Source organism: Ipomoea nil, unplaced genomic scaffold, assembly GCF_001879475.1.
Source record: "Ipomoea nil cultivar Tokyo-kokei standard unplaced genomic scaffold, Asagao_1.1 scaffold0688, whole genome shotgun sequence".
Taxonomy (NCBI): Eukaryota; Viridiplantae; Streptophyta; class Magnoliopsida; order Solanales; family Convolvulaceae; genus Ipomoea; species Ipomoea nil.
In genome coordinates, this window is record NW_017617116.1 from 4,329,274 (window position 1) to 4,354,181 (window position 24,908).

At 32.0% G+C, this 24,908-nt stretch overlaps 1 protein-coding gene across 1 annotated transcript; it reads left to right on the top strand.

The window, feature by feature from the left end:
- The first annotated feature begins 14,550 nt into the window (after window positions 1–14,550).
- Window positions 14,551–20,068, top strand: LOC109175339 (agamous-like MADS-box protein AGL9 homolog). The gene is made up of 8 exons (XM_019324594.1): window positions 14,551–14,883; window positions 16,347–16,428; window positions 17,967–18,034; window positions 18,154–18,253; window positions 18,555–18,596; window positions 18,677–18,718; window positions 18,889–19,031; window positions 19,733–20,068. Exons 1-8 carry the CDS (start codon window positions 14,699–14,701, stop codon window positions 19,809–19,811), a joined length of 741 nt encoding a protein of 246 aa, XP_019180139.1. The 5' UTR covers window positions 14,551–14,698; the 3' UTR covers window positions 19,812–20,068.
- The last annotated feature ends 4,840 nt before the right edge of the window (window positions 20,069–24,908 follow it).

The following is a 24,908-nucleotide window of genomic DNA, read 5'->3' on the forward strand; positions in this document are numbered from 1 at the left end:
TGTAAATTCATCCTATCTCCTTCTTAATATTACACTTGTGCGTATTTTGTTCTTGATTTCAGATTCACGAAGCACATTTCATCTCTCTCAGTCAGAATTTGAGGTCGCCGGATGGTGCGGAGGAGGGGTTTCAGTTTCCCAGATTGGAGCAGCACGTCGAAGGGGTGTTTCCGTTTACTGATTTTAGTGGCGGGCCGGGCAGCGAGTTCGACTCGAATGAGTGGATGGAGAGTTTGATAGGCGGTGGGGATTTCACGGGGGGTTCCAATCTTCACTCTAGATGCGACGCGTGGCACACTAGCTCGGAGTTTGGTCTCTACGGTTCGGATCCGTTTGCTGGCCGGAGTCAACTCAGTATTGCCTCTTCAGATCTCAACCGCGTCACTTTCTCTAAAGCTCAGAAGAATAATTCTTGCCCTCTACAACCTCAGACGTCGGAGTGGCCCTACTTCGTCTTCGCCGTTGGCACACCTGTCCTGCATCAGCACCAAACAAACAAGCCCGACTCATCGGAACGATTTAGGGAGCGTTACTTGACTCAGGGAACGACTCTCTCGTCCTTCAGTTCGCCGGACAATTTGTCGTCAAAACCCCTTGCTCCGCATGACCAATCTCTGCGACCGTCGTCGCTGCCACCACTCTCATCCGCTCGCCCGCCTCTTCCTCCCAAAAAATTAGCTCGACTTCCTCCTAAGATAGCCCCGAAGGACGAGACTAGAAGGCTGAACAACGAGATAATAGACAGAAACTCAATTTGGGGAAGAAAATTGGATTGAAACTCAATTTGGGGAAAATACGATTCACCGTTTCAAGGAAAGTTGAACATGACTCCGCTGCCGACACCTTGTCGGCTCCGGCTCCGCCTCCACCGTCGCCATCGTCAAGAAGATCCACATCGTCCAATCCCATAAATAAGCAATCCCAAATCCTATATCCCACCCGATATCATATAAATCATTTAAATTTACTCATAAAAACCGAAATAAATCCAAGAACACATCTGTTTCTTATCATTTTTCCCCTCCGAAAATTAAATGAAAAGCATAGAAGCGGGCGATGCAGAGAAAGTGGGTGTGTATTAGGAGGAGCGCAGCTAAGATAGAAGAAGACGCAAAGTGAGTATGTAGCTATACCTTCCTCTCTGCAATGAAGAACAAAACAGAAGAGATGAAATATAATAAAGAGAAGCAGATATCATGAAATGACGCAAATACCCTCCTCTCAAACGATCATTTAACAGGAAGGTAGACGGATGACTAAAATTGTCCTCGTCACAATATGTGTCCATAAATTATCCAATTTTTTTATCGAAACTAAAATTGTCTTTGCCACCATAAGTCTAGGACCAAAAAAAAAAAAAAAAATTAACTCAAGTAAATAATAAGATTTAGTGTAGTTGATCAGACTCCTACTTGTTTATATATTAGTACCTACAACAAGGTCAAATCAATACTCTTTTTTTTTTTGGTCATTGGTAAGATTCAAACTTGGCATCTTATGAAGACTAATAAAGTAAAATTTATGAACTTATTTTAGACATCTTGTTAATAATATTCAAAATATAATTCAATAAATTAAAATTTGAAAATGAATATATGACGACACCTCTGTATCAATAATATCAAGATAAAATGACAATTTTCGTCCATCAATTATACTATTGTCACTTTTCAACCATTAGTTATTTATGAAGTAACTTTAATTTTTGAATCCAACTTTTGATTTATGATAAAGCTCGCAACCGTTACTTGAAAGTACGCTCGGGGTGAAGCTCACTTTGTGACCTTAACCGGCAAAGAACAATAAAGAGGTAAACTAAGTTAGTTTGTAGGAGTAATAGCTAACCATCACAAACTAAAAAGGCCAATAAACAATGTAACTAGCTATCTTTAAGGAGTTAGAACTTGAAGCCTTGCGGTGATTACTATGCTTATTGTCCAATCAACCTGGGATGTCCTATTTTTGAATTAACTTTAATTTAATAGAACTCATGGACAAATAATATTCAAATTCCTCTATCTTTTTAGGAGTAACTCATAATATCCACCGTCGAACATAGTAACTAATCTCCTCAGCTCGTTAAATTGTAGGCATATTTAAGAGTGGGAAACTGAATTCAATTCAAATTCCTCTATATTATCTAAGATTTTCTAAACAAATAAATGAAGTGATAACGGTAAAGATCGAATTGAAGATGGAAGCATAATTACCTTTCATATATAAAATTAAGATCCAGAAGGACTACTTAAAAGCTTCCCTTCCCCACACAGAAAGTGCAAATGGAATGGAGTTTTAATTTCAGCAAGTCTGTATCCGGAACCCATAGTAGAAAATTCAACTCCAATCATCAAAGGGGGGGACTACTTACTATTTCTGCTTCATTTTACATAAGATTGGTAGAAGAATGGTTAAAACTGTGAATTCACAAATATAGGAGCTAGGCAGTAAAAACTGAGGGTGCTTGGGCTCCACAGCCACAAAAGATGACAAAACCTCAAACCTCAGCTCTCCCCATCCGATGTAACATGTCGTCTGCCTTCTTCAATTCAATTTGAGGTCACTTTCCATTCCAGCTGCTCCAAGGGGTACTTCAAGTTGCAGACTTGCAGTTATCACATGAACTCAAACAGTGACCTCTCCAATAACATTCCTCATGCCTGCCTGGCCGGCCTGCATGGGTATATAGATCAGATCAGATTATTTATTGGTGGGTTACGTTAGTTTGTTGTTTAATGATGTCTTTCTTCTTGGGACCATGATGTTTAACCTTAAAAAGATCCCTGGATTAAGAAACATGTCCTTTTGTAACCTACTTAAACTGCATGGTATAACCCCGGCCACTGCCCCACTCCCATCAAACACACACATCTCATCATTTCATTCACCAATTAGGATTATATGCCAATATATGTATATGTGTGTGTGTGGGTGGGTGCTTCTAGCTGGTTGTGTTTTTACAATCATGCCTTCCTTTGCCATGCCTGTTTTCCCAAATTAATCAAGTCCCAAGTCTGAATTAGCCTAGATCATACTTTATCTGGGACATGGTGAGGGGCATATTTGCAAAAATGAAATTGGTTCATTCTACTTTTGTGAGTATCCATCACAAAGTTTGGTTCATCTAAAGGAGTTGATGATAGTCTCACATGTTCCGGATCCACTCATTAACGTAGGGCACTTGCCCTGACTATGGCCCTGTTTGGTAAATGGTTGTTAACGGTTAGCTGATTTGATTAATTAGAGGGTATAACTAGTTGATAACATCAGTTGATTGTAGAAATGTGTTTGGTAAATTAGCTATTAGCTGATAGTTGTTTGATATAATTTCTTTTCTCAAAAAGCTAATTGAAAAAGTTGCTTTGAACAACTTTTTGAATTTTAGCATTTTGGAGTTACAAAAAATTAATTAACCAAACACTTGTATTGATTTTATAACCAAGTCAAACAAGTAATAGTGGTCAAATAAGTCAAAATTGACTAATAGGCTAACTATTTTAACAAACCGGGCCTATATCTCAACTTATTGTGTTAGGCAGTGGTTTGGCGAGTCAAAAACGTCAAATTCAGTATCATGTCATTGAAATGTGACATTGACTATTATGAAGTATAAGGAAATAAAGTTGCGCATTTGCTACTAGCTATAGCTTTTGGTGTAGTGGTAAGAGCTTGATCTTGACAATTATATTGGTATATATTGGTTATAGGTTAGGTACAAATCTCACTGAAAGCATGTTGTTCAATTGATGAGGTTACGTTGTTGGTGGCTTGGAGGACGGAGTCCAACATACTCCCATCGAAATGTGGCGTTGACTATTACACCCTTAGCTTGATCTTGACGAATTGGTTAATTCAAAAAATGTTAATCAACTCTATTTTGATGGCAACTGCATAGTTCAATTCCTATCAAGGTATGGAATGGATTATATTGTGGACAATAGACACCAGTGTAACATGTACATCACACGATTTACTTCCTTAGCTTCATCATTAGCTTCATCATGCATGACTCCTAAATAAGAAAAAGTGGGATCCCTCAATTCCTATCAAGGAAGATGTATGAAATTTACCATCTTGTAAGCAATAGACCATTAAGACATACACATTTCACAAATTACTTCTCCATGATTTTAGCTTAGGGCAAGAGTAAATGGAGTCTTTTGAAATTGGGTACAATCCTTTAATAATGTAGGGCACTCGAGTATGGGAATATGGGTAACAGCTAAATTTTATACTAAAGGTGGGAGGAGGTCTTGGAAAATAAGGATAATAACATTTCTCATCTTACCTGACAGCCTACTATTTGTGGTAATGATAGTAATGAATTCCTTCAAACTATCATTATAAATATTGACCGCATAACAAAACGGTGGTTGGGGTGTAATATTTAATATGGTATACTATACGAAAGTGATAAATCTCACATGAAATTATTATAATAAGATATATAAACATTTAACTTATTAATAATCTGATTAATAAAAAGATTACCAATTATTATCTGCATTATAGATTGTAATAATGAGTTAACGAATCGCTCTCGAGCATTGCACATAAACCACGCAATATATATATATATATATATATATATATATATATATATATATAGATAGATAAAGAGTTGCAAAATAAAAAAGAGTAGCACAGTATATATATAATCTTTTTGTTTTTTTAATACTTAGGGGATCCCAACTTTGTTAGAGCATTGCACAAGAGATTCAATATACACCTTTTATTATTATCCTTTTTCTCATTCATGTTTCTAGTGGGGTTCTCACCTAAGAAGTGGTTCTTATATGATTAGGATTATATATATATATATATATATATATATATATATATATATATATATATATATATATATATATATAATTCAGTTCTCGTGCAGTTGGGTGTGTCCCGTGCGGTTGTGTGGTTAAGCACAAAAATCATGCACCTTAACAAGGAAAACAACGCATATTAAATTAGACCTAGATGTAAAAAGACCAAATTGCCATCGTTTTTTTTTTTTTAAATCATTGTTAATCATGGACGTTGATTTAGGCAGGATCAATGGCTCATATTTAACCGCACGTGAACTGAATTATATATATATATATATATATATATATATATATATATATATATATATATATATATATATATATATATATATGCGCACTCAGGTGAGAACGAATGCTCGGAAAATAACTAAGAACCAATCGCAGCCGTTCACGTGTCCAGATTTAATGGATCAGAGATGTAATTAAAAAAAAATACGGTGGCATTTTCACAAATAATTTGAATTTTGGTGCAAGTAACATGTGTTAAAAGTGCTAGTATGTAAGTAAAAAGTGCACGTAATATCATTTAAAAGTGCAACCATTTTCACTTAATAATGCAAGTAATTTACATTTTTAACATTGGTGCACCTAATGATAACGTCTTTGACATTGGTGCAACTAAAGATAACGCTAGGTGCACTTAATTTGATGCTCAGTGTACATTATTTGTTACACTTTTAATACATTTTACTTGCACTTAGGTGCACTATATGAAAGTGTTACTTCCAATTTTAACACACCTCACTTGCACTTCAAAATTCAATTATTTACGAAAATGAAACACTATTTTTTTTTAAAAAAAAAAACAATGTTTCTGATCCATTAGACCTGGACACGTAGACAGGTGTAATTGATTCTCAATTTTCTCTTGGACAGTTGGTTCTCACCTGATCCGTCTCATGTATATATGAATGGATTTTATTTTTTATTTTTTGAAAGGAAATAAGAATGGAATTAATTGTAAGTAACATGGAAGAAATGAAGGGTAGTACAAAAACATTGAATGATTAGACGGATGGATGAGCATCAAGTGAAGTCGATCGGAGTTGGGTTTTAGCCGATGTGCTTTTCACCGAACTCGCAGACTCACTCTCTCTACTCACTCACTTAGCAATACAAAATGGTGGGCATTGGAAAACGTATGATAAGACAGGCAGTGAGAGAATAAGAAGAAAAAGAAGAAGAAAAAGAAGAAGAAGAGAATAGAGAGTTGAGAGTTGAGAAGTGATTTTCCTTAAATGGGAAAACGTTTAAGACTTGTAAAAGTTGAGGTTGATGGTGTTCGGTTCTTTTAAGGTTAAAAATTTGACAATAATTTCTACCCATAACCCAATGCCAATGCAGTCACCATTCATCTCAGCCCCACCACACAGTTTTATACCATTACTTTAATTTCCTTTTTTCATAAATGCACAGTAACTGCATGTGGGATTCAAGCTAAAATTTTGAAGTTTTCTATCATTGAATTTTGCTATCATATGATGAGTACTGATGTTAATTTTTATAATAAAAATAATTTAATTTAATTCCATGGTAACCAATTACTAATGAGGAATGGCAACAAGGAGGCGTGGTTGAGTGGAAGAGATTCATCTATCCTTAACCAAAGGTAAGGGTTTAATCTTTATCTTTGGAAATGAAAATTTTCAGGCCTGTCCCACCAAAAAAAAAAATGAGGTAGGGCAACTTATTGTTTGGTGTAATTGTATGACTTTAGCTTTACTAGTCAAAATGTACTTCCATGTCTAATTCAATGGCTTTATTATTATTATTATTATTATAGAAAAATCCAATTTCTAACCATCCAAAAAAGTGGTTAGAAATTTTTGTCACCACTATTTTCAATGATTGAAAAATTGTTGACAAGAAATTAAAGAAGTAAAAGAGAAAAGGAAAGATGGAGAAGAAAAGTGTACAATTCCTGCCAACACATTACAAGCTAGGATCAAAAGTATTATAAAAAAAAAATATAGATTCTTGCCAACACTCTCTCAGTCAAATTTGTCGCATAAAATATTTTTAGTGTAATTTATCTTGTATATGTGTCTAACAAATTATTAAATTAGTGAAATTAAAAGTAGCAAAAAAAAAAAAAAAAAAAACTCTATACATAATCCTATGATGTTGTTCTGATGGGTAATAAGTACTCCAAAAATAATTAGCTTATTAGGGCAAAACAAAAACTTGGTGCATTAAGCAATCACATGAAAAGAGCAATACAATTGAAACACACTACTTAACAATTCATATGGAAATCATACTGACAATATTGTAACAAAACCAATCATAATCCAATAATGCATCCATATATGGTACTGAAAATGGAACAAACTAATATTATTCTTCATTGACATTCTTTTCTTCTTTTCCACATTCAATATTTTGACTACTAACAAACACTTGTTTGCCTGTCCAAAATACGTAAAATTTTTCGTTTTTCAAATTCATACTTTACTTGTAAGTAAACTAATATTCACACTTTCACACTTTGGTTTAATAGTAAAAAAACACAACAAAAAAACATCATCTTTAGTACCCTATTCACACTTTTAATATTAATAGTAATTAAAATAACAAACCATAATATTGCTCTTAACCTAGTTTTGGACATTATATTGTCATCTCCACATTTGTAATGTTTTTGAGTTTATTAGTGATAGTGTTAATTGTTGGGACTGGAAATTTTGGTAGATAAAAAGCATTTGGACATGGATTGAACTAACTACCATTTTTGTTTTATTAAAAAAAAATACTGGCAATTATCTGACTTAAATTAAAAAATATGAACAATACGATGAGATTGAGTACAATTAAGACATATGAAAACTTTATTTATGTCATATATACTACTCGGTAATACGAGGTTCATGGTTCAAATGGGAGGTGTGTTACACCCCTTCGTAGATAGTAAATGTACTAAAAAAAATAAATAAATACTACCCAATATTATAATATTGTCACAACACAAAAAAATATGTTGGGAAAAAATAGCTTAAAATGACATAAAATAACATATTAAGTGGCTATTTTGTGGCACAATTATCAGTGGGGTCCATTTATTTGGGTCGGGTCAAGTGGATTCGGATTCTTCGTAGTAAGACGAAAAGATTGATATATTGTACGCTCAAAACGGATAATGCATGGGTGAATGAGATATTGATTCTCAAAGTAGACCCATTTGAGTTGGAAAAATTAAGGGAAAAGTGAAGCTTTTGTCCCACATTGGTTTTGGAGGTAGATTTGCCCCACTATTTATACAAGAGCTCTTTATAACCTTATTGAATTGTATAGCATAGAGGCTCTCTCTTGCGCGTAGGGGGGTGTCACTCTGCTTTTACTTGTTTCCTTAGCCGATTTTGTTCGTCGGATTCTTTGTTTGGGGGCTTTTACTCGTTTCTTTAGCCGGTTTTGTTCATCATTTGCTTTGTTCGTCGGATTCTTTGTTTGGGGGCTCAAACAAGGAATCGTAACACGTTTTATCTGGGAAACCTATGCTACAACGCCTAGCACTTGTGGGAGGTAGTAAATAAGGGTTTTAAGGAAAAGAACGATTTATTCAAACTCGTGCTAACCACTATCCAATTCTTACACATTTTCCTTCCCAGTTTTCTACCTTTTCCCATATATTTATAATCTTTTCGTAGGATTATTAATTTTTGAGATTTTTTCACCTTTTTACCCAACAAAATGTATGTATATTTTACGATACCTAATCTTGAGGCAACCTTAGTCAGCCAGTTGACTTGGTAACTACGATGTTTTTAAGTTTGACTCTTCGTGGAAGCTCTCTGGTCCTCTTGATTTAAGTCGGTCAATTATGGACAACCTTGACTTAGTTTAACTCATTGTGATCATTTATCGATTAGCGTCACAAGACAGGTTTCGCCTAAAATGTACCTTTAGATAACAGATACTGGCTTTTCCGTAAATCAAAGATATCTAATCACACTTATGTCTTTTCCTTCTATTCTTTTTTATTTTTCTAAAAAAAAAATACAACAAAAAAAATTTTGCTAGAATTTTTTGGCAAAAATGACATTATAAGTGGCTATTTTGTAGTACAAATATATGTGCGGTCCACTTCTATGGGTATGGTCAAAGTGGTTCGAGTTCTTTGTAGTGAGAAAAAAAATCGATATATTGTATGCTCAAAATGAATCATGCGTGAATGAGAATTTGATTCTCAAAGTAACTCATTTGAGTTGGAAAGGCTTGGAAGTAGCATTTTTCTTACATTAATGGGAAGTTTTTTTTTTTTTTTTTTTTTTTTTTGAGAAAACATTAGTGGGAAGTTGGTTTGCATTCTCTTTTAAAAAGAGTTTGAATTCTATAGCATAAAGAGTCTCTCTTGCGCACAGTAGGGGTGCAAATCAAATCTTAGAATGTGTCTGAAAAGACTTACCTAGTGTAGACCCGCGACTTGTGTACATGAATATCCTCCAAAAATTAACCGCCCATTTCAAAAGTATTTTTCCAACTGAACCAAAAAGTGTTTGAGGACCTTTTGGAAATTTGCCACTCGTCCGAAAATAACCTTATGGAGTTTTACTTTTCGAAAAGTAACCTTTTAGTCTAAGCTTATGGAGAGTTACCTTTCAAGCAAAGTGACTTTTCGGAATTTACCTTCCGCAAATTAACCTTTTGCTCTGGAACCTTTCGGTTCGTGACTTTGCAATCTGCCTGGGAAAGTGACACTTCGGTTCACCTTGTGGTTTGGATGTACCTTTCTGGTATGCGACCACTTTACGGTTTTTACCTTTCGGTAAAATACATTAATTTTGATCATTTCAAGAATTAATTCTAATTAATTTCAATTGATTTTATGAGAATTAACTACGTAACTGCAAGTGTTATTTTCAGTTTTAGTGGCCAGTTATGGGGTTACTAGTCTAATTTTATTTAAGATGTTAATGTCATTGCCTATTGTTATTTATTTCTTCATCTCATATAAATACTTTCGTGTTGGGCAGAATTGTTAAACTACAAATTTTGAACACTTCAAAATCTTTTTTGATTTTTCTCCCTCTCTCGAAAATCTTTTTCTTGAAATCTCTAGTTCGTCTAGAGTAATATAGCTCGAGTGCTCAATTATATTACTGCATTTTATATTGGAAGACTGACACTACATGTTTCTTGCACCCTCATGAGGTAGCAAACCGATTTTAAGGAGAGTATGTGGTACACACAACTTGGATTTATCTGTCTTCATTGTTTTCACTGTTCCGATTATTTAAAAAAAAAAAAAAATCTCATATATATACATATAATCGATTTATCAATTTATTCATTCCTACAAATTAAAGTTAAGAAAAATGTTATACTATACAAACCGTTTCTATAGCCTTAGTAGGTGTTGAGAAATGGGGCTACATACCATCTCTTCTTGTTCCAAGGTCCTATTTAACAATATAGAGTTTAGGCAAGATAAGGACCACACTATACTTTTCTTTGGCTTTCAATGGTATGGACCACTACACAACTTAGGGCTTTTAGCTTTATGGAAGGATCCCACATGGTCATGATCCCTGTCCCCACAATCAAGTTTATTGCTTCACTACCTGCCCTAATAAATGGCCAATTGGATCTTTCAATTTGATTTTTCCTAGACTTTTCCATGTAATTTTATAGAGTAAAATTTCATTACATATTTAAATTTTACTGAAGGAAATTTTTTTAAAAAAATTATACGTGACCCACTTCCTTTTTTTTTTTTTTTTAATTAATCATAATATTTTGCATTAGAAAATATATTTTTTTTTTATAAAAAAAAAAAAAAAGAAGAAGAAAATTTCCACACTTGCTTCCTGAATTATATTTTGCATGTTTAACTCTGACCTCTTAATTATAAAATAAACGCATTCGGTCCCTTAATTATCTTTTTAATTATAGATATGATCTCTTAATTATATGGTAAACCACATTCGGTTCCTTAATGAACTTCTCAGTTGTAGATATGGTTCTTTCATTTGCCGCACAAAAAAAAAAAAAAAAAAAAAATCAATTAGAATACGAGAAATTTTATGGTTCTACTATTGGTCGAAGGATAATGAAGGAGCCAAGACCTTGTTAGTGAGGTTGTGTTTCAGTAGGTTGAGAAAGTAGTTATGAACAGATACTACATTGTAATAGAGTCGGTAGCATTCCAAAAAAAAAAAAAAAAAAAAAAAAAAAAAAAAAAAAAAAAAAAAAAAAAAAGGAGAATGAATATATAGTATTATGCAAAATTACCAAAACATTCATTCTTAATGTTGGCTTAAACAAAGATTTATTTGCTCCGATTCACAGGTAGATCAGAAGGACGAACCATATTTAAAATTAAAAAATAATTAAGGGACCAAATGTATTTATCTTATAATAATTATGGAACCGTATTATAGCACCCAAAATAATTCAGGAACTAGGTGTAATTTAAAAAATAAAATAAAATAAAAATAGAAATATGTATGGTATTACTAATCATGATGTTGCCTAATATGAAAAAAATACTACATGAACTCTACTTCTTAATCTCAATTTCTACCCCTTCTCACAAATCATTGATGTAAACACTTTTTCTAGACCTAATGACCTGTGATAACATGTTATTAATCGATTTTTTGAGCTTTATTACATAAAAATAAATTGTTGATGAGTGTAATTGCACTTTTTAAAAGTTTATGAGACTAATTGACTTTTCAACTAAAATTCAAACAACTATTTCACCATTTTTTCCGTTCTTCCTTTACTACGTGGTTTGAATATTTGAGTCAACCTTCCGAAATATATGACATGATTAGGGCATTGGGGAGAAAGAGACAAGCTAGGTATAAACTCCGCCAGAAAATAGACTTCAATTCTTTCATTAAATACACTTTGTACTATATATGTTAAATAAATGACAATTTGGAGAGTCAAGTTTAACATGTAGTTCTCTCATTAAGTACACTTTGTACTATATATGTTAGGTGGTGATTTGAAGAATTGAGTCAAACATTTAAAAATTAGTTACTTGTGATCTTTCAGATACAAGAATTCAAAACAATAATTACAATTATAATTTTTACGTAATGATCTAGAATCTCAAAATTAAGTGATTATCATGATAATCACTTAATTTTGAGATTCTAGATCTTTTTTCCTCCCTTTACCTCACTTCATTCATATAGGTTTCACGAAAACGTGATACACAACCATACATGGATTCAACTGCCCACATAACATAGGAGTTCTCATTATCAATCAATAATAAATTCTATTTGAAACTAATAAAATGGTATCAGTTACTTAGCCTCTGATCTTATTGTGAAATTTTGTGTTCATACCATTTCTGCACATTCTTTTTTTCTTCTTTTTTTTTTGTTTTTGTTTGTTTTTTTTTTTTTTTAATTCTGCGGTGAGTCTAGATTTTAAAAAAAAAAAATCAAAAGGTAATCATCATTTTGATCCTTCAATTGTTTCTCAACTGTCAATGTAGTATATAATTTTCAATTTAAACTAATTTGACCATCAAATTGTTTAAAACTTTGTCCATTAAACTATTCCAGGGACCAAAATAATGATTTCCACATTTTTTAAATTTCGTCAATTTAGTCTTCAAAATTAGAGGATCAAATTAGTTGAAATTTGAACAATTTAACTAATTGAAAAATTTTTAAACAATTTGAAAGTTAAATTAGTTGAAATTAAAAATTAAAGAGTACATGGACGATTGAAAAATAATTGTGGGATTAAAAGGGTGATTTCCCTTAAAAATAAAAGCAGGTCAATGGTGTCGGCGCAATAGGTATGTCAGTGAAGTTATAAAACATCATCGGAAACTCCAATTGTATTTCGTGGAATTAAGAAAACTGATCAGGAAAAGTGAAACACTTGAAATAAGCTGCTAACAATAAATTGTAGCAAATTTTAATACAAATAAGGTTGAAATTGGTCACGGAATGTAACATGAAAGTTTAATTAGGTCACTAAACGTATAAAAAATCATTTAGTAATGTAATTGGTAAACGTTTGATCTTGACATTTAGTAATGCAATTAAGCCCATGAACGTATAAAAAATCATTATAACCTTGAATTTGTAAAAATTAAAATAATGCTATTAGCACTTTTTGCAAGTTACTGCTCCGTATTAGGTAACCTATTGACTAGACACGCCAGGTAACTTTTTAGGTGAATTAACATTGAGTTTTGTACTTTTAGAATTGGTGTGATATAATAAATAAATAAATAAATAAATAAATATATTTACAAAATTACTAAGAAACTTGGCTTCCATCAGAGTAGAAGGATGCCGGCAAGGAAGTGGGTTTTTTTTTTTTTTTTTTTTTTTTTAAATTAAATACCAAAATCACATATTATTGTTGTTGGTGTACCACAACAATTTTAAAAATATGCAAGTTACCGCCTAGTCACCTAAAAAGTCAAATGCTAATTGAAATTTTTACAAGTTTTTTTTTTTCGTAAAAGAAATTTTTTTTTTTTTTTTTACAAGTTAAATGTACAAGTTTACAAATTCTTACAACCTACTGAAGCACAAATAGCCAATAACACCTACACTAAGACTCGAACTCACAACCTCCTATATGAGAGTCTAACCCAAGTACCATTGTGCACAAGGTGCTTGGCTTCTAGTTCAATAATTTATTTGACCATTTTTCCTATTTGAAAATTGCATGTCAAACATATTATTTCCCAATACCGTAAATCTAATAACACTTTGCTGGAAACATAAAATGGCCAAATCAAAACAACTACACTCAGAGAAACTAAAATTAAATAAAAACATTATGAAACAATACACAATGTTCCCATCAAAAGTTTTATATGTACCAATACATAATGTTTCCATTAATCAAGCAAATTTTAGAATACATTCCTTCAAATTTGGTCATGTTTAATTTAAAGATAATGTTTAGTTTCTGATTGTAGCATCTTAAACCAACCAACCAACCTTGGCCAGGCTAAATGTCTCACCACGATTCATTCCCTATTTGTTGAGAATGTTCTTTTGTGAAATCCGAGGTATTATTCATCCAAACAAATTTTTAACTTACAAATCCAGGCGCCATTTTGGATTATTAATCATCCTCTATCCGCCAAACAAAGGTTGCATACCAGTTAGTTATGTGTTACCTTTTCCTTATACCAGCCTCAACTACACACCAGTATCAAACGCTTACCATTACACAGACCTAACTGTTCAGTCCAATGACAGAATGCTGAATTCGGCTCTCCGAGCTGCAACCCAACAGAAGAGGGTGTATTGAGTAAACCCCGCTCTTGTGTAATAGAATACAAACCACACATTATAGGTCAATTGTAGGCTCGATAGAGAAGATGTTAACAAGAATCGAACTCGTGATAATTTAAGTACGATAATCATGTTCCACTTACTTGGCCATCCCTTTCAGAGCAATTATTGGATATTCTTATAAAACTCTTTGACGGTGAAAGACACATTTCACTTTATTACCACTACAAGCGAAAGTGCACCAGATTCCTTTTGCATAGCAACCAACGCCATATTTTGAAGGATAAGATAATGCACTACCACCCTAACAATTAGATATAATAAGAAAAAAAAAGTTATAAAATATAGAATACAAAAATGAAAAAGAACTACATGGTGTGTACGTAAACGCAGTGTTTGACACGCTGTATGTAAAAAGTCAAGTAAAAGGCGAGTAATCGGATGGTAAAACCACTAATAAAAAAGAAATCCCAGTGGCTATAAATGCATATACGAAGTGTATCTACTGTTGGATGTGTATATCTTAGCTAGATATAAGAGAAGTGATATACAAAGAAAAGTTTTGAAAGGGAAAAAGGGATTGTGTGCTTTTGTGAGTTTCAGAGGTTGCTAGTAGAGAGAGAGAAAGAGAGAGAGAGAGAGAGAGAGAGGATGGGGAGAGGTAGGGTTGAACTGAAGAGAATTGAGAACAAAATCAACAGACAAGTAACCTTTGCAAAGCGAAGAAATGGGCTTCTGAAAAAAGCATATGAGCTCTCTGTTCTTTGTGATGCTGAGGTTGCTCTCATCATTTTCTCCAACAGGGGAAAGCTCTATGAGTTCTGCAGTAGCTCTAGGTACACACATATGCACTCAAGAAATGGCTAAAATATTAGCAAAGATTTCATCTTTTTGGAAATACAAACATACCCATTTCTTGAAATTGTGGGTTTTCTTTTTGTTGTATCATTTTTAGAGATCTGAGAACCCAAAGGGAAGTGTGATACCAATTTCTCTATTTTTGGGGAGGAGTAAATATGGCTTTTCCGTTTCTGTGAATGATTGTGTGTGTATAGAACTTTGTGCTTCAAGGGCTTGTTAGATCTGCAAGAGGAAAGCCATGAAAAGAAGATATAATTTTCTTTTAATTTCTTATCATCAGTTTCTCCCTAGCTTCTTGTTTATATATGTGGTTTTTTCTCAATCCTTGGATCAAGTCTTCACCTTTCTGCTCTTTCTACTTCCATACTAACAAAAAATGGTTTTTGTTTTTATTTTTATTTTTATTTTATTTTTGTCTTTTTACTACTTACTTTTGTTTTATTTTGCAGCTAAAATGGTCTGATCTAGTGATCTACAATGCATTAATCCCAATTTTCTTTAGTAATAGAAGACCTTCTTCCTTTTTGGTAAAGTTTAGTTTGATCTTGAAGCTGTTCTTAGGCTTTCTTCACTTTCAATCCATTCAGCTATGGTTTCTTTCTGGAAATCATCAATTCCTTTTAATTAGGGTTCTTGGTTCAGGCTAGGGTTCCAATTTCATCTTTCTTTGCTTGTCTAGAACCCTAATCTTAAGGTCTACCAAGTCAATTTTTTTTTTTTTTTTTTTTTTTTAGTTCATTCAAGAAGCTTTTGTGAAATCTTCAAACTCAGATCTCTCCCCCACCTTTGAGCTATTACAGCAAGCATCTGACTTCTTGAAATCTGCAAAAAAAAATCCTTTTTTTAGTACACAATTTGAGATGAGAAAGATAGATATGATCCTTCATTACAGTGCTGCAAAATTTAGACTGAAATTAGATTTGAATTTGTTGCCAACTGAGTGGTTGAAGGCCTTAAACCATCATCTAAAACTAGGGTTTTGCTTTTTTAGGAATTGGGATCATGGTTCCTTCCAAAGGTCCTTTGAGATCTCTCTCTCTCTCTCTCTCAATCTCTCTCTACTAGATCATCAACCATCACTTTTGAAGTCAGTTCATGATATATGTCTAATCTGATCTTTGCTTTTTTTTAATTTGGATACAAGCAGTATTATGTCCAGTAACTTGAATAGTATTCAGGTTCCTTTAGTAAATCCCCATATATCTTCAAATTTTAATTTTAATTCTAATTCTCTCAAATTCCCACTCCTCTTTTATCTTTTCTTCAAAAAATGAAGAAAAATCATGTAAAAGGTAACAACTTTTCTTGGTTGTTATAAACACAAGGATGAGAATCTTGCAAAAATTACTTTTTGGAATTTATTATTGTCCTTTCTTCTTCTTCTTCATCTTCTTCTTTTGAACATCCTTTTCACTGTGATTTCTTCATCTTTGTTCAGCATGCTCAAGACACTGGAGAGGTATCAGAAATGCAACTATGGAGCACCAGAGCCCAATATATCCACAAGGGAGGCACTGCAGGTAAAAATCTTAACACATTTTGCCAATTTTTGTCATGATTCTTGCTTCTATTGCTAACATTATCTGTTATCTATATGGACATCCTATATCTGGTTTATTATTTGTGTTTAAGATCATTTATTTCCATTCATTATATTCTTAAATTAAGTACTATACAGTTAACCATAAGATTACAAGTTCGACTCCCAACAGAATCAGCCTATTGGTTTTCTTAGTTTGAGTCGGTCAGTTATGACCAATCTAAGCTGATTTAAACTCTTTGTGATTTTTTGCCCGCTAGATTCACAATGCGAGATTTACCTCGTACACTCTCAGATATTGTATCAAATGCTCTTTTTTTTTTTCACTTGAAAAACATAAATTTATCAAATACAAAATATATTTATATATATGACATTTTATTATGGTACAAGGAGAATGAGTATAGATAATAATTTATGCTATGTTGGACACATGCATGATGTATCCCAGACTTCTTTAAATGTTGAATGTATTATTGAGTCTGTTTAATTATGTTCATGAATAGCAATCATTAATTGCGTACTATAGTTGACAAGTGGCATTTGTGTATAGTAGAGATTGTGATTGACCGGCAAAAATTAACATTAAAAAAAAAAAAAAAAAAAAAAAAAAAACGAATGATTGCTCACCTCATTCCTAGATTTTCCAACATCATTGGACTTATGCTTTGTCAAGAATTGATATTCACCTCTAGAGATAATATTTACAATATTTATTATTATTATTATTATTATTATTATTATTATTTGTTATAATGGGGGCAGTGATAAATTTTGCTAAATTTGATGTCTATATATATATATATATATATATATATATATATATATATATATATATATATACCTTCAACACAACTGAATTTCCTTTATAGGTAAATAAAAAGAGGACAATGTTAGCACCATATGGGAAAGGCACCACCAATTGGTACCATGTCTCATACTCTTATTGTACAAACTCAAAGACTTCAAAGTAAAAAAAAAAAAAATGTTGATATAATGTTGACTTTGTACCTGGTTTGAACATAATTTTTACCATTCACTTTGGAGTGTTACTGAATATAAGAGTCATAGGTGTCAAGCGGTGATCCACATCTTAGAATTTTTTATATATATATATTTATTTATTTATTGAGGACATTATAATAAATTGATGAATATAATCATTAATCACACAAAGTTAATATTATATTCACGCAAATTCAAACCAAACACATAAGTTAATTCATTTACATTTCTTTGTTTTGTTAAACAGACTGCAAATTAGACAACCTCACTTGTTAGTCCGGGAGTCTGATATAGTTTTATATCTGTTTGTATAGAGTGTTTTTCTTACTCTCTCTCTTTCATTTGTGATGCTTTGTATTCGGATCTTATTAATTAATGATTGTCATCTTTTATTTTCAAAAAGAATGAAAAATAAAAGATAGCATGCATGCATAAACTTCTTGTTAGGATTCAATTCATTTTTTCCATTTTGATTCTTCATTTAATAGATCACTGTGTGTATTCTGTATGTAGGAGATAAGTAGTCAGCAGGAGTATCTGAAACTGAAAGCTAGATATGAAGCACTACAGAGATCACAAAGGTATACATTATATATCCCAACACAATAATTATGGCACTTTCATGTTTTCAGTGCCAAAACATCTTGTGGGTACAAGGAATCTCATCATCTTTATTTGTGTTTAATTTGTGTGATACCAGGAATCTTTTAGGTGAAGATCTTGGCCCATTAAACAGCAAGGAACTTGAATCTCTTGAGAGGCAGCTTGATATGTCATTGAAGCAGATCAGATCAACAAGGGTACTTCATCTATAACTGTATATATATGCAAAGTTGCAAACTTTGATAATGAGCCCTAAAAGGGCAATCAACATAATCCATGAAAGTCACACAGCTAGAAAATACCGAATTTTTGATCACCCAAAAGTGATTTAAAAAAAAAAAAAAGGGGGGGGGAGGGGGGAGGGGGGGTTTCAGTCAGAATCACATTTGGGAATTGGGCAATCAAAGCCAAGTTGGTCGGAAAAATGAAAAAGTTAAATATATAGTCAAAGAATTTCTTATGAAATGACTCTACCCATTATATTATTCCATATTGCAGACTCAATTAATGTTGGACCAACTCATGGATCTTCAGAGAAAGGTACACATTCTGAAAATCCCAACCAATCACATTCTTCCTCCTACTTCATTGATGCATATCCCTAACTACTGTGTCTACAGGAGCATGAACTAAATGAAGCAAACAAGAGTTTGAAACAAAGGGTTTGTATATATATAACCAACACTCTTTCCTCTTTCTTTTCCTCTGATAAACAAAGGGTTTGTGTATTCTTGGCACAAAGAAGCAATGGTTTCCTTTCCTTGAGAATTTTTAGCAGAATGGTAGAACTGCAGCATATTGAGCATTAACAGTCAACTTATAATAATGATAGTTGATGGAAGATGCCAACCATTTAACTCTGGAATGGAATCCAACTGCACAAGAAGTGGAGTATGGCAGACAAGCAATTCATCAGTCAGATGGTGACCATGGCTTCTTTCATCATCTGGAATGTGAACCCACATTACAGATTGGGTAAGTCTGAAACTTGCTTCAGTTCCAGTACTCATCATGTTCTTGATTTCATCATCAGCATAGCACAACCATACATGTTTCACTTCAGGCTGTTTAAAGAACCAATTTTGATTTTTGAACCACCCCAACCTAGCAAGAAAACCAACTTTGGCGGAAACCCCAGTCAAGTTGTTGGCTTGATAACTATAAAGTTACAACTTCGACTCTTAGCGGAAGCGGCCTATTAACCTTTTTGATTTGAGCCGATCAGCTATGGGCAACCTAGGCTGATATACCTTTTTGTCGTTCTTTCCTAACTAGGTTCACAAGGCTAGACCTTCTTAGTTTGAGTCAGTTAGTAATGGGCTACCTAGGCTAGTTTACCTGCTTCTGATCCTTTGCTGGCTAGGTTCACAAGGCTAGACCTTTTTGGTTTGAGCCAGTTCGTTATGGACAACCTAAGCTGATTTACCTCATTATGCTGGGGTTTACCATATCCTTTGCTGGCTAGGTTCACAAGGCTAGACCTTTTTGGTTTGAGCCAGTCCATTATGGACAACCTAAGCTGATTACCTCATTATGCTGGGGTTTACCATATCCACACATTCGGGTAGTGACTGTGGGTTTCCTCGTCGCTCAAAAAAAAGAAGACTAACATTGCAAAAAATAATGATTCTTTGTGCAAAGTAAGAAATTATAAGATGTTTTATGATGTTCATCAGGTACCAGACAGATCATCATATAACAGTAGCAGCAGCAGGCCCCAGTGTGAATAACTTCATGCCTGAATGGTACCCATGAGAGGGGAGAGGCCCAGTGGCGTTGCTAATGCTGAATAAGCTTCATATGCCTAATGTTTTCTTCTTCCCATAAGATTCTACAACTGTCATCTTCTTTTCTTTCTCTTTTTTTTTTTTTTTTTTTTTTTCTTTACCTTTTCTCTCTTTTGTTTAGTGATAAAGACATGCTTTTGATTCAGTGCTGTTATAAGACAACTGGTTAACATTAATTCTGTGTTACAGTAATGACCATAATAATTTTATTATTTTGAGTTCTTACCTCTCTAGATATGTAGTTACTACTTAAATAAGTCAATATGGTTAAGATAAACTATTTCAGAAATCGAGATTAAATATAATTTTCTTTATTGCTTACACACTTCACAAGTGTGAGGTGTAGTCATCGTGGCTTTCTTCCAATATTTACAATGTTGAATTGCCATTTTCTTCGATGCAATTTTAGTTCCTCATCAATTGTTCTTTACTAGCGGTTTTAGTCTTTAACTTTTTACCGTTGCAATATACATACTTAATTGTTCAAAAGATTGTAATTTTAACCCCTAGAGCAACAAAGCCATTAAATTCTATTAAAATTTTACTCAGTACATGGGTATTTTAATACTTTTTAATGTTTCTTATTTAATTATAATATTGTTTAGTCTCCATATTTCATTAGTAAAATAAAAAACGTGATTTTAGCAGGGTCATGTAGGAAAAATATATAGGGATGATGTGCCACAATTGAAATGTGAAAATTTAGCAAGGAATGTTGTCAAATCTTTATTTTGCAGATGAAATATCAAAACTGAAAATGTTATAAAGATCAAAGATAATAAGATTTTAAAATATTCATGTACTAAGTAAAATTTTAATAGATCGAGTTTAATAGTTTTGTTGTTCTAGGAGTTGAAAATGCAACTTTTTGAAGAGTTAATTAAGGGTGTAATTGCCATAGTAGAATGTTACAGACTAAAATAGCTAGCAATGAACAATTGAGGGATTAAAATTGTATTTTTCGGTTCCACTTTTCGTTTTAAGTCTTTATAATACAAAAATAAACTCTTTAAATCACAACTAGCAAAGTTCGTTGAACGGTTATCATAATGTTCTAAATTTGATTATTAATGAGAATTGTCTGTTCACATTCTCGATTTGCTGGTTTACCTCCCTTGCCAGCTAAAGTCACAATGTATATTTTTTTGTATGACAAGAAAATTCGCGACCACTATATGATGGTGTACACGGAAAAGTCCCGGCACATTTCTCTTATAAGAGGGCGTTAGGTAGTCAGGGCGTTTGGTATGCACAAAATTAGTTGCAATAAATATGCTTATTTAATATATATATATATATATATATATATATATATATATATATATATATATATATATATATATGGTCGCACTCAGGTGTGGCGACCCCTTCCCGTGTGGTCATGTGACGATTTTCAGAATACACCAATACTTAAGTAAGATATATACTATCAACGTCAGGAAATGCACCACAAAAAACGCACACAAATTAGGTATGCATCACCAACAACGCACCATTAGGTGTGAGTAAAAACACCATACAATGTTCAGAAATACACAATTGGGGTTAGTGAGTTATATGGTGTATGTTTTGGGTCTATTGTGTATTTTTTGATGTTTTTTTTGCATTTCATTGTGGTTTGTTTTCCTTATACTGTTGATGCATGTTATTAACACTGTTGGTATATTTTAAAATTCTGCCGCACGACCACATCTAACAACATGACCACATATGAGCATTATTCTATATATATATATATATATATATATATGGAGGCTTAATTTGACGTAAACAACTTGAATTTCTAAGGACGCCAAAATATTTGTTATTACGAGTTCCGATCCACGTGAGTCATGCTTGACGGCTGTGTCTCTCTCGGTTTTGTGACCTATGATGATTAGTTTCTTTCATTGCTACAAATTGACAACCACAAGGGAAGCTAGATAGGTGTGTAATCTCAATCTTTGAGTTGGTTTCTTGGAATGAATAGAGTGTATAAATAAATGAAAGGAATTAAATTAAAATTGTCACAAAAAGTGAGACCTTCATTAAAATTAATGTACCTAAGAATAACCCTTGATAACCATAAGATATCAATTTGACATTTTTAAAGAATTGTCAATCTTTTGAGTACTATTAGCTCTATTACAAAATAGTAATTATTCTATAATTTCTCTATATGTTGCCGACCAAAGAATCAATACCCATCACTGAAGTTCGGTCATATGACATTCTCTCTAAGAGAACAACAGACGTGTCTATATACATATACCAAAAAAAAAACCCGTTAAAAACTTGACAACATCATTACTATTTAATATATATATATATATATATATATATATATATATATATATATATATATATAATTTTTATACCTAAAGGTTGCAAATCTGATTCCTCAACCAAACCTAATATTCGCTAGTATTTAACATGTTACATGTAGCAATATTAAAATTAAGGCAAAAATTTGTGTGAGACCGTCTCACGGATTGAGACCCGTGAGACGGTCACACACAAGTGTTATCTTAAAGGAGATAATAATTTGTTAACAATGTGATTGATCAATTTTAAGAAAAATTAAAAATTCATTAAAATTGTAATAAACTTTTAATAAAATTAAATTACACATAAATTTATTAAAAATAGAAGTATCTACATAACATAGGGTTCAAAAAGTCAAATAACAATTGAATATATGCACCAAGGCAAATTTACAAGTTGCCTTCAGTGATGGACAAATTAGCAATGCTACAAACTAGACTTTTGTCTACATATAACTTTTCAAAAATGTCACATCCTTCAATAATTATAATGAACTATTTCAACATTTTTATCTAATAATGTGATATAATTTGTAAACGTGTCATTATTGTTCATATTTATCAATTCTTCATAAATTGATTGATTCATTATCTACTAATTAGATAAAATCATTTTACATTGTACAAATTTAATTAAAATTACCAAGTACCTTGTGGTCCAATAGTATCTGGTTGTTCCCCTGAGTAGAAGGTGATAGATTCAAGTCTCAATGGAAGTATTTAGTAATTTGAGTATCCCCTACTCTTGTAATAAAAAAAAATGCATAACATTATTAATTTAATTTGTAAAATTTATTTTTATTATAAAAATGATACTTTTGATCTTTAAGGATTCAATCCGTTAATAATTTGATATATAGATTTTAGTTTCTTTTTGAAGTAATACTGTTTGTCTCACGCAAATAGATTCAATTAAAGGATATGTAGAAATTAAAGAGTGCTGATTAAATAATGAAATTAATCTTGTAAAACAAGAGTTTTTAATGTTTTTTTGTCTAAAACTAAATGATATCAATGACCTTGTGGTCTTGTGGCACGAAGTTACTCTTCCAAATGGGAGGTCAGGAATTCGATATTCAGTGTTTCAGTAGATATAAACAGATACTAAAAAAAAAAAAAAAAGATATTAAAAAACGTAACATTAGAAGACTATTCCAATTATTATTGGTGATTTGAATTTGGTCCTATTTTGTTCGTGGAACAGTGACCACTAATGCATCTTAGTGCCTTACTAATAACTTCGTTTTCATTTTCTGCACTTTATGTCCCCACCACATTTTGCTTTTACACTTTTGTATTCTTTCAATCAAGGATTTGCACTTGACTCACCATAAGGTTTGACCCATATAGCTTTATTATTCTTGATTAAACTTTTTTATTTTCCATTCCCATTTCTTTTAATGCTTAATATGTTTTTCTAAAAATAATTTATTTAATTAAATATTTAAATTTCCCAATAAATATGACTCTGTGTTTTTTTAATTATAAAATCTAATGTGCAATAATTCTAGAGGTAAAATAACCACTATTAATTTATTGGTAGTGTAAAGTTTTACTTAGTTATTATTAATTTTCTTATTTTATGTTTGGTACTTCATTTATTTACAATTTAAATTTTAATATTATTTATATTAATATTATTGTATAATTTTTTTTTTTTTTAAAAAATGTGTAAGATTGTCTCATGTGAGACAAATCACAAATACGTAATATTTTAAAAAAATAAAATACTTTTCTATGGGGCCTATTGCATTTTCATTGTGTATTATTCATTCCTTAACAAATATTAGTAAAAATGTAATATTTGTTAATATATATATAAAAATCATATTTTTGTTGAAAGCTAGTATATATTTGAGTTTTACAGGGATAGTCCTAGCTAAATTGATTGGATAATTGACTCGATAACCACAAATTTTTAAATGTTCAAGTCTACATAAAATTATGTATTTTCATTTTAGTTTAAGTCGATCAAGTATAGATTTTAGCTGGTTAAGACTAAAAATTTATACAAAGTATGTTTAAAATTATCTCCCCTAAAATATGTTTAGAATTATCTGAAAACACTACAAAGCAAAGAAGTTTGTTTGATAAGATTTAAAAAAAAAAAAAAAAAAAAAAAAAAAAAAAAAAAAAAAACTTAAATCATTACCTTGACACGTCACTTCAAATATAAAAATACAAATCCCACGCGCCTCGGCATAGGGAAAATATTAACGTATGGTCACCCTAGTATGGAGTGGATAAGAGCCCACGTCAGTTGGCCCCACATACTGAATTTTCTTCCTATAATAATTAGGGCGTGAGGCGCACTCGCCTTTAAGACGTGGCAATGCGCCAACGCCATCTCCCTCCAATCCTTTATCTTCTTCTTCTGGATAAAGCAACCAAATTATACTCAAACTGCACGCAATAAATATTTATTCATATTTTTAAAATAAATATTTAGGAACCTCTTTCCAAAAAAAAAAAGAATAGGAACCTATCATTTGGCTCTTTAGTCCCTATTTCTATATTTGCTTTTGGTTTCACCCCAAAAAGTTTTTATTTCTACATCACATTGCAAAACATCTTTTGAGTCAACTTTATAACACAAGTGTTCATTACTCTCCTATATAAATCAAATAAACTAAATATCATAGGCCATATAATTCAATCAATTCATTTAATTATTAAACACAAAAACTTAAATTTAAAAATAAGTAAAAAAAAATATTAAAGAAAATAAATAAAGAAGAAAGAATTAATTTAACCAATGAATA